This window comes from Phragmites australis, chromosome 18 (assembly GCF_958298935.1).
Source record: "Phragmites australis chromosome 18, lpPhrAust1.1, whole genome shotgun sequence".
Classification (NCBI taxonomy): domain Eukaryota; kingdom Viridiplantae; phylum Streptophyta; class Magnoliopsida; order Poales; family Poaceae; genus Phragmites; species Phragmites australis.
The window spans coordinates 23611376-23622689 of NC_084938.1; the positions used below are offsets into that span (position 1 = coordinate 23611376).

Consider the following 11314-nt stretch of genomic DNA (forward strand, 5'->3'; position numbering starts at 1 on the left):
ATCAGAATATGTTTGCCTTGCCTGCGTGTTGTACCTTTTTGCTGCCTGCTTGATGCAACGACTTTTAACTACACGGTGCTTCTTAATCTATTATCTTAGTAATAATTATGATTTTTTTAATTAATTTCATTATGAATTTTAGCTATTTATTAATTGTATTTTACATATACTCTTTATTTAGATATTTGATTTTGATAATAATTTGATTTTTTTTCTAAAACTATATTTGATATGGATCGTTCTTTTTTCTATTCTAACCTCAATTTCAATTATTATTAAATTTATTTTATTTGGTTTCTTTATTTAGATATTTTGCTTCCCAAACTATATGAAAATTGAACTGCTAATTTTCCATAATTTTTAGTTCCGAATTTAGCTATTTATTAATTGTATTTGAAATGGATTTTTTGGTTTTTGAATTTAGCTATTTATTAATCATATTTGATATGGACTCTTTCATAAAATCTAGGCTGCTTGATGTTCATAATAATGAGTGTGGTCTAGATTCTTTTCTTATTTCAGATTAACGTGATAATTTTGTGGGCTTAAGAGTGAACGTGGTGACTCATTTTTGCATCAAATAATAATATAACTAGCAAGGTGACCCATGCTAATAGCGTGGCTAGCCTTGCTGTAATATTTTGTCACGATAATTTTTAATTAAAAATTAGTCTCTTTAGTTTTTTATGATGTTAGTATCATTTAGTTACAAAACACATAAAACTAAAAGAAGAAATAAAAATTATATTAGTGAAAAAAAAATTATTTATACTTCAAACTTGTACCCAAATTATATGTTTCGATCAACTGTCAAAATTGTGCGTCATGTGTAGAAAGCCCAACCAAAATCACAACAGATTTGCCTTGCCTACTGCCTGCTTGATGTGATGACCTTGAGCTACACTGTGTTTCTTAATCTATTATCTTAGTAAGAATTTTGTTTTTTTCTCATTATTTTTTATTATGAATTTTAGCTATTGATTAATTGTATTTTACATGGACTCTTTTATTTAGGTATTTTATTTTATAATAATTTGATTTTTTATAAGACTATATTTGAATGGATCCTTATTTTTCTATTCTAACCTAAATTTTAATTATTATTAATTTTATTTTATTTGGATTCTTTATTTAGATATTTTGCTTTCCATGAAAATCAAACTGCTAACTTTCCATAATTTTTAATTCTGAATTTAGGTATTTATTAATCATATTTGATAGGGTCTCTTTGGTTTTTGAATTTAGCTATTTATTAATTGTATTTGATGTGTTCTCTTTGGTTTAATCTAGACTGTTAGATGTTTATAATAATGAGTGGTCTGAATTATTTTCTTTTTTCAATTAACATTGTAATTTTGTGACTAAAAAGCGAACGTGATGACTCTTTTTTTATTTTTAAATAATAATATAATAGATAGATTTGGTGTACATATGTGCACCCTTGGTATAATTTGTTCCCGCCACTGCGTGGACCCAAGCCATGGCGGGTTGAGAGTTAACACAACAGGCCGTGCATGCGCGAGTTAACTCCGGCGACAGCAAACATAAAGAACTGTCGATTCGTATAGCCGTCCTTGCTATGATGCTATACTTACAAATAGGGTCATTGAAGCTTGTTTTAATGGTAAGATCCGTGATAAAATTTAAAATTCACATTAATATTTATGACTTGTTGGAATATACTCCCTCCCTTCGTTTATAGTGGGCGTGTATTTTTCTATGGCTGTTCAGATTTACAAGACGTAAGTCCATTTTTTAATGCACTAATGGACTTGTTTACCCCTATTAATTCTACTCTTGTACACAGTTATGCATGCAGCTGTTGTACTGCTACGCTTACGCGATTGCTTGCATAAATGAGGCGCTCGAGAGCATGCGTATTTAAAGCAGTAATTGAGGGTAATTTGGTCACTCGTGCTACTTATTGATCTTTAAGCCCAAACAAGAACACACCCACTATAAACGAAGCGGAGTGAGTAATAGAAAAGGTTTTGCACTTTGCATGAGCTTCAGTGGCGTAACCCCGTATGGGATATGGAATAATGTGTGGGGTGGTTTAGGGGAGGGGGTTATGCATTGAGAGGAAGGTTGAAGAATGAACGAGGAGGGGGGCTTAGCAGGGAGATGAGTCAGTTTTGCAAACTTGTGAGAGGACACTGGTACATGGCTGAAACTATAATAAAAATGTGCAAGTTGTCATCGTTCATCCAATTCGATGTCGTGTTTCCATTCAAATATTGATTATTGGGTGTGACGTTTACTAATACTTGCCGAATATGCTCACAGCCGTGTTCATAAACATAGAGGGGGAAGAGTGAATCTCAGCTGCAAGTTTGAAACAGATAGTGCCACTAAGATCGAGTCAAAGGTGCAGTTCACACGGGCTACTTGAAATATCAGATTTGGTAATCCTTTGCGAAACCATGGTCGAAAGGGTCGTCATTCCGGTGCCTGCGTCTCCACGATCAGGCGGCCAGGGGCTCCCGCCGCTTCCCAAACGTCGCATCCAGCCGCGCGTACGGCGTACGGTATTGCTCTCCTTTTCTGCATCCATCGCGACGTTCCTTCTGGCTCCTCCGTTCCCGCTTCGGCTGTCCCAAATTTTGCGTACCACCGCGTGCGCTTTCCCGAAATACTCCCATCCGCTCTGCAATACAAAACGCGAGGGCGCGGCACAGCCAGGCAGCAGCACGGCACAAGCCCGCACAACTGCACCGCTGTCCGCACAGCGCAAAGGGCCTCTGCCTCCTCCTCGTCCTCGTCCTTGACCACTCGCTCTACGGGCACTCTGCTCCTCGCTCCCCAAACACGCGCACCAGCTACCACCCACCGGCCGGGCCAAAGAACGCAGAGCGCGGAGGAGAGGGTCAGGGAGGGAGAGGCGGCCTGGAAAGGCTCAGGCTTTCGCTTTCTGGGGCTGGGTCGCCTGGGCGGGAGTGGGATAGAGACATGGCTCCGAGCTGCTACGACGTGGCCGCGTCCATGCTCCTCTGCGCCGAGGACAACAGCAGCATCCTGTGCTTGGAGGAGGTAGAGGAGGCGGTGGAGGTGGCGGGGAGCAAGAGAGGCTGGTCGCCGGACGGGGACGATTTCGGCGTGGATTTTTTCCCGCCGCAGTCGGAGGAATGCGTGGCCGATCTGGTGGAGAGGGAGCGGGAGCACATGCCGAGGGCGGACTACGGCGAGAGGCTGCGCGGCGGCGGCGGAGTTCTCTGCGTCCGTCGGGAGGCTATCGATTGGATTTGGAAGGTGGGTTCTTGATTGATCTGAAGCTGGTTGGACACGGGTAAAGGAAAAAGGAAACATTTTTTCGGCGTTCGTAGGAACGCACTCCGTTTCCATGATTAGCTAGCTCTGTTGATGTAGAAAGATGAGCCCTTTCTTAGTTTGTGGATTCAAACACACTCTGCGATCTTTTCTCTTCCAGCGAAAGACCGTAGATTATGCTCGCATTACTTATTTCTTCTTTCGATCTTGGCAATACTGAACGCTGTTTTAATGATTTGCAATATCTTTGATGGTAGAATAGTGTGAGTGTTTATGCGTGTAGCTAAGTAATTTATGCCAATGTTTTTGCTGTGCTTAGAGCAAAACCAATTAGCTGAAGCGTTGTAGATATGCCATGGTCATTCTCTCGGATTTAATCCGGGACCATTTCGGCCAAAGCAGGACGTTCGTCTCTTTCCTGAATCACGAGACGCCGAGATGCGATGTCTGATACTCTGATTCAACATGGTACTATTTTAGGGCAAAAGAAAAAAATATGTTTTATACAAAATTGGGAAGATAATTGACGTGAAGTTTTTCACAACAGTAAAGTTTTGCTTATTTTCCATGTGACTACTAACTTGTTTTGTTCTGATCTCTCCGCAGGTTTACACATACTACAACTTTGGTCCTCTTACTGCCTACTTGGCTGTGAACTACCTGGATCGTTTCCTCTCACGGTACGAGCTGCCGGTAAGAATCACAAGATCATCTTTCCTAGTTACCTCAAGAAGTTGCCAATGCTATCAATCTCGGTAATATTTTGATTCACCAACGTTTAGAGTCGATGTCATTTTCAGGAAGGCAAGGATTGGATGACACAATTGCTCTCAGTGGCGTGTCTTTCCCTTGCCGCCAAGATGGAGGAAACTGCTGTTCCACAATCTCTGGACCTTCAGGTGCGCAAACTGCAGATAGGCATTGGAATGCTCATGCACATTGTGTTCATCTGATCTTTGTTTTCTAAGCTTGACTGGATTTTATAAATCAGGTCGGCGACGCACGGTACGTGTTTGAGGCGAAGACGATCCAGAGAATGGAGCTTCTTGTTCTAAGCACCCTCAATTGGAGAATGCAGGCTGTGACCCCTTTCTCCTACTTGGACTACTTCCTAAAGAAGCTCAACGGCGGCAATGCGGCGCCGAGAAGCTGGCTCTTTCAATCGGCAGAGCTTATCTTGTGTGTAGCCAGAGGTATGCACGCATGATTGTATCAGTGAAATCGTTGTGGATCACACCATTTCGTGCTCTTTTGACTAATCTGATTGATATGTGCTGTTGCACGGCAGGAACTGGCTGCATAGAGTTTAGACCCTCTGAGATCGCCGCCGCCGCCGCAGACGCCGTGGTTGGAGAAGCGGACGTCGCAGACATTGAAAAGGCCTGCTCCCATGTAGACAAGGTACATTGAAGCAAGTCTCGTGCAAATTCATTTCATCCCCCTAGTTTGTTGCTAGGAGAAAAATGCAACGGCACAGTTCGAATCCAAACATTCATAGCTCATATCTCGCAAACCGTACTTTCGTAAACGCGGCTCTGGTACAAATGCGTGAAACGCATTCATAGCTGTGTGTGTGAGCTCGTCGAGGTATTAATGTGCTGTCGCCTTTCGGTGCTGTGGCTGCAGGAGAGGGTGTTGCGATGCCAGGAAGCGATGCAGTGCATGGCCTCCTCCATCAACACTATGCCACCTAAATCTGCAAGCGGCAGGGCCTCTTCCTCTGTGCCGCAGAGCCCTGTAGGGGTGCTGGACGCTGGGCGCTGCCTGAGCTACAAGAGCGACGACGATGCAGCAGCAACTGTTGTTTCACATGGAACCTGTGGCTCTGCTAGCTCCTCTGTCACCAGCAAGAGGAGAAAGATTAGCAGATGATCGACTGTGACCAGTCAAAGTGCCCAAGTATAAGAGTGAATAGACTAGTCTGCTTTACTACACCACTCATCTTCAAGGAAAAGTCAAATGGCTTCGATTGCAACGTCGAGAGGCAAAAGAGGGGATCCGAAAAGGACGGAATTTCGACATGAGTAGAGAGCAAGAAGTTGATGAATAATGATGCGAGGTGGACAACACCTAAATTGCTGAGCTTTTTGCATGGAGGGTAGTCAGCCAGCACAACCTTGGTGTGCCACCAAGAGCAGCACCAAAGCTTTGTAGCAACACAGAGCGAGAGGAGATCGATGAGACGATCAGAATAAAGGGAGGTGAGGGGGGACCGTAGCCAAGGTGTACAAGGACTAGGCACTGACCTGCCTTTGTAGCTGTAGAGTATCCGCTTAAACTGTGCAAGTTTCTATTCTTTTTTTTTTTTTTTCATCTGTGAAAGAGAAATGTAGGAGCGGAGAAGAGCAATGCATTTTGTGACAAAAAAGGGTGATCTAAATGAATAAAATAACAGGATAACATGAGAAAGGGAAGTGAACAAAATCCCTATGAAGAGGAACTGGGTGTTCTTCAATAATACTGGTAGTAATCAAAATTATTCATCATTCATTTTTCTTTTCCGTTGAATACTGGTCTGCCTGCCTATATTAGTTTGACTGCTTGTCTGCTTCGAGACCATGGGTACTGCTCTCCCTATGAATTAAAAGAAGGGGACCTTGTCAGGGACAACCTTGGGAACACATACTTACAATACCATCCATATAATTGTTCAGCAGTTTCTCTTTTTTCTTTTTTTTAAGCCTCACACTGGGATACTGTAGTACTTAAACATACGTTCAAACACACACTACACTTTACACACGTACATCTTAGGACACACGCTAGACCTACAACCTACACATGTCTACTGAACTCTTCAGTAGTGACGGGTACGTTATTTTTACATTATGATCCATAGACGCTCGAGACTATCTAAAAGATTATTTTATAGAGATAAACCCCGATGAGACCCAAATTCGATTCAAGGAATTGGGTGCATTGAACCTGGATGGCAACGCTCACACCTGGAACAGCTAACCAACCGAGCTGCTGGCTCTTTTAGCGTCTATCTCTTTGTTCGAATTAGTAGGCTTTCGTGTTTTATACTCAAAACTTCTGAATAACAGTGACATCAGAGCTATCAAGAATTTGAATAGTCCAATACCGAGATTGATCTTGTTCAGGCGATCTAAGGTTCACTACCGTGCGGCTTCAACTTTAGGAATCATAGGAGCAACTTGAAAATGATGGGGGGAACTCAAACTTAGGAATTCTGAAGAAAAAAAATTCATATTGAACTTGAAGAACAGACGAAAAGGATTCAAATTTCGGAGTTCTGAGAGAAAAATAAAATCATGTTCAATTTGGAGAACAAACCGATTATTCCCTCCGTTCTACGTTCAAAGGCGCATTTGAGCACAAGATGAATGCAGGTGGGTTATATATTTCCGATGCATTTCTTGTCCAAATGCGTCTCTAGATCAGAGGCACATGGGAGAACAAGATGAATGCAAGGGTGGGAATTGTTTCTTAACTCTTGGCAGAGATCTACGCTCTAGGCATATGGAAGCTATATGTAGCACGAAATTAGGAGTTAGGAGTTAGGACCACAGGGTTTAGCGTCTAAATGGTATATATCAATCTAATCTACGCAGGGAGTCAACTTGATCCACTTCGGAGGCATGTGGTTGGAGGATAATGTTAGATGGAATATGACCATCCATATTTTAGTAGATGAGATAATCCAATTTCTTGTTCGGTAGTATGATAAGCGATCCAATTTCTTATTTGGTTGGACAAATAGAACTTGGATGAGGTTAGCGAAAATTTTGAGGGCCAACTTGTCATATTTTTAGTTTTTCATCAAAATATAATCACGTGAGATCTTATTTTGTTGATTTAACTGCAATGAATATAATGGTACAATCGGATCACATATTAGATAAACGGTTTAGAAGATAATATTATTTAAAGTGTGATAATAAAAAGTACATTTACTCTAACCAATCAGAATATGCCATATCAGTAGTGATAAAACTTATCTAGAATATGAATAGCTCCGTTTAGCACTTTTATATATATATATGCTTATCCAACATCTAACAAGAATATTTCTTTTAGATGGCTATGTCATCCACCTTATCCTTCAATCAAACATCTCAAAAAACTAGATGCTTATCTCTCATCTAGAGATATCCCTTCCTCGATAAAAATAAGCATTATATTTGATTTTTTCGATTATAAGGATGGCGCATACGTATACACACCACTACACGTGCACATCATGCTCACACATTCATAAGTACTTCTCTTATCAGACGTCTACAAATAAATCATACTCCAACAACGTGTGTAAGTAGTGAACACTAGGATTTAAACCCTGGCTGATAGAGTTATAGTCTCATGCCTATTTGCTTCCAGCTTCTTAAAGTTCATTGGAATTGCAAAAGCAAGCTATTTGTTAGGGATTCCAGCTTCTTTGGGGAAGAAGCTGACTGGAAGTATTTACCTGCAATTGTCATCATATAAAATAGTGGAACCGGTGCACTCCGCCCCTCCCCCCCTCGTGGCCTCGCAACGAACGGACTTGTGTGGCCTCGCAACGAACGGACTTGTGTGGCCGAAAGCTCTAGCGATTAGGGTTGTCTCGCTACCCCTCTCCCCATCCCTCCCGTAACCGCTTCCACCTAGCGCCACTCCCTCCCATCCAGGCCGCCCCTCCCTTCAACAACTGTAACAACCCAACTCCTCAAAACTAAGAAATTAAAAAAAAAACTTTTTCAAAGAAAATAAAAGAGTTTGCAAAAACTAAAAAAATCCAAAGCGTGTATGTGTGCCTTTATGCATATTCACATATGTGAGTATGTGTGCTATATGTATAAATACATATATACATTAAGGGCTATTTTATTTTGCTTATAAAAGAATATTTATAGATATATATGTGTAAATATCTGTTTGTTGATTGTTGAGTGATTGTGTGAGCTAATATATAATTTATATGTGGTATATACGTTGTATGTATAAATATAGATGTGTATATGTATGAGAGAAAATAGAAAAGAAATAGAGAAGCCTTTTGATTTATAAGCCGAAGCCCATCTCTTCTCTCTTCTCTTCTCTCTATTCGGCCCGCCCAACCAAATCAGCCCATCTCGCTATCTCCTCTCCCCTCTCTTCTCTACTCAGCGATGTAGCAGCATCAGTCGGCCATCGCTGTGTGGACGCCGCCGTGTCCGAGCTGGAGATCGATCGCCTAACCGCCAAACAGGATCGCCAGGACTTCTAGAAGTACAAGCCCGCGTCGAATTGGCCAAAGCCCGAGCCAAACCTGAGATGTGCACAAGAGTTTGACCATCAACTGCATAGTACCTCAATCAAATTCACGAGATTGAGTTGGAGATAATCTATGTAGTAAAAGGAGGAAGAATCCGGAGGCTATACGTGAGCTTTTGCCCAAGAGACAGGAGTCCGAGCTCATTTGAATTGATGGAATCGCAGTTTGGATCGCCACCGCTGTCTCTTTTCAAATCCGAGTAGAATTGGAGATAGGGAGACTCCCGTGTATAAAATATGAGCCCCTACGCCCTCCTCAGAGCATGCCATAACTTTTGCCCATAAAGCCGAGGGGAAATCATTACCCAGAGCCCATCTTCGACGAGAGCCGAAGCTTCAAGCCACCGCTCACCATCGCTAGCCTAAACCACACACCGTCAGTGACAACCCGTAGCCCAACCCTGTTCGTCATGAGCACATGGTCATTTTCCATCGCTCGTTGGAGCGTTTAGAGCATGGCGACGAGCTTTTCCCTGCTCGTCGGTGACACGCTGCTGCGGAAGACCTCTAAGACGCTGTCCTCGTCGTCGGGAGCTAAGGAGACCAAGGTGAGCCGTCTGATCCAAAACCAACAGCCACGATGTCATCACCATACCCCTTCGATTTTGATCCCAGTTAGCCGGTGATGTGGCAGCCACATTAGCGCCTAAGTCCAACGTGCCCGCCATGTCATCATGCCACCTCAGCGTGTAGTGCCGAGTCAACAACCCAGTCAGCATTGTTTTTCTTTTTATTTGTTTTAATTGTGTTGCTGACATCATAATTAGTAAAAATTGTGTAATAAATAGATTTCTAGTGTAAAAACAATTTCAATAATAATAATAATTAGGGAATTAATTTCTAATAAAGTTTAATAGGTTTATTTAATTCTATTAAATAGTTTTATAATTTAAATAAATGATATAAAAATCCTAGAAAATCATAGATGGCTTTAGAAAAATTCTAGCAACATAATTTCATCTGTAGATAATCTTTTTAGTCTTATTTTAATCTTAACAAAATCATAACTTGTTAATTGTAGCTCTGTTTTGACCCGTTCTTTCGCTGGACTGTCCGAAAAAGTGTGATCTTGTATGTGATGATGTTTGCTGTGTGATATTTGGTTCTTTTTAGATCTTGATGTTTATGTGTTGTTGTTTTTACGTATGATGCGAGTAGATGCCGACATTCAGGAAGAGCTAGAAGGTCTACAGGATCATGATTTTGAAGATCCAACTGAGTTCAGTGATGACAAATTGTGTTCTTGAACATATTTATCCTAATTTTACAAATATTTTATTTTACAAATATGCATGCTAATAATATGTTGAGAACCCCATGAGTTAGGTTTTACCCTACTTTTCCCTTATCATCTTTGTCGCTATAGTATAGTTTCAAGTTATGGAAGGGTAGATGTGAAGATCGGTGACGTCCTAAGAGTGGGGGGTGAATTAGGACACTTAGAAACTAATGACTGTAAAAACTTTACAAGATAAACTATCTCAAATTCTATCGAAATGTGCTCTAGGTTTATCTCATGTGTGTACTCTACCACTCAAGAGAATTAAAACCTACTCTAGCAAGGTAAATTATATGTATGTAAATACAGAAACGTAAATAAGGTAGAGAGACAAACTCGGCACAATAGATTTTTATCCCGTAGTATCGGTGATATACAAGCCACCCCTAGTCCACGTTAAAGTTCCACAAAAGATATGCTCATAGTCGCCAAGTCTCTTCCGATCACGGCTCTTGAGCTACCAAGTCACCAAGACAAGACCTCAAGTGCGAGGAGCCACCAAGCCACCAAGACGAGGTCTCACCACAAATCTATCTTTTGGTCACTTGTACGCCATCTTCACTTTAGAGCTTTAGTCACAAAGACAAGGGCCTCCACGTCCTCGCATAATCTTCTTACCACCGCTACACACTAAGTCAAGGGTCAACAAGTTACCGGCGAGTCACCAAGACTCCAAGACGTCGGCGTACCTCTCGGTACACGGTTGGATCACTCCTTGATCCACTCTCTAAGTTGCAGCACCTAACAACACTTCTCTCTAGGCCTATAAGCACTAATCACTTTCTAATGACATGCTCAATTGTCTTGGATGAACATTTTAAGCACTTTGGTGGCTTGGATGTCTTCTCAAGTGTATATGAGATTCTCTAGACTCTAGCACCTTCAAATGGCCGAGTGGGTGGATACTTATAGTCTCAAACTCGCTAACTAGCTGTTGCTCAATGACTCAAATTTACTTTGAATACCAGATGATCCGGTGACAACAGTAGTGTAAGCATCGAACCATCCAGTGTGTACATCAGTGTATACTAACCGTTGGAACCCCACTCAAATACATTCTGAACATCAGATTATCTGGTGTATACTTCATCTCCATCACCGGACTATCCGGTGTGTATACTTGAGCTTAATCGAGCCAACTTATTCACTGTTCAACTGTCCAGTGTGTACATCTTTTGATCACCGGACCTTCCGGTATGTTTATTTCCATCTCTTTGCAACTCTCTGGAAAACACTCTGGTGTGCATTGTCATATAGTCACCGGACCTTCCGGTGTATTGATCTTCAGCCTTCGATAGTTGCAGTCTTCTCTGGAACAAATGCTCTGATGTGTAGAGCATATAGATCATTGGACTATCCAGTGAAGTCATTTATTTCCACCTTTGAGTGAAAACACTCTGGTGTGTGCAAACTCCTGAGCACCAGACCTTCTGGTGAGAACAAACTGATTTCATCTCAGTTTTTCACCCTTCTGGAAAATGCTCCAGTGTGTATACTTTTGGTATCACCGGA

General features: G+C 41.6%; 1 protein-coding gene across 1 annotated transcript; it reads left to right on the forward strand.

The window, feature by feature from the left end:
- The first annotated feature begins 2453 nt into the window (after positions 1–2453).
- On the forward strand, positions 2454–5737 carry LOC133898262 (cyclin-D4-2-like). The gene is made up of 6 exons (XM_062338889.1): positions 2454–3249; positions 3874–3960; positions 4068–4166; positions 4259–4460; positions 4556–4668; positions 4894–5737. The coding sequence occupies exons 1-6, from the start codon at positions 2950–2952 to the stop codon at positions 5137–5139; spliced, it is 1047 nt and encodes a 348-aa protein (XP_062194873.1). The 5' UTR covers positions 2454–2949; the 3' UTR covers positions 5140–5737.
- The last annotated feature ends 5577 nt before the right edge of the window (positions 5738–11314 follow it).

Coding starts and splice junctions, on each gene's coding strand:
- LOC133898262 (XM_062338889.1), top strand. CDS start 2,950: ATGGCTCCGAGCTGCTACGACGTGGCCGCGTCCATGCTCCTCTGCGCC. Junction 3,250..3,873: donor CTATCGATTGGATTTGGAAG/GTGGGTTCTTGA, acceptor ATCTCTCCGCAG/GTTTACACATACTACAACTT. Junction 4,669..4,893: donor CCTGCTCCCATGTAGACAAG/GTACATTGAAGC, acceptor CTGTGGCTGCAG/GAGAGGGTGTTGCGATGCCA.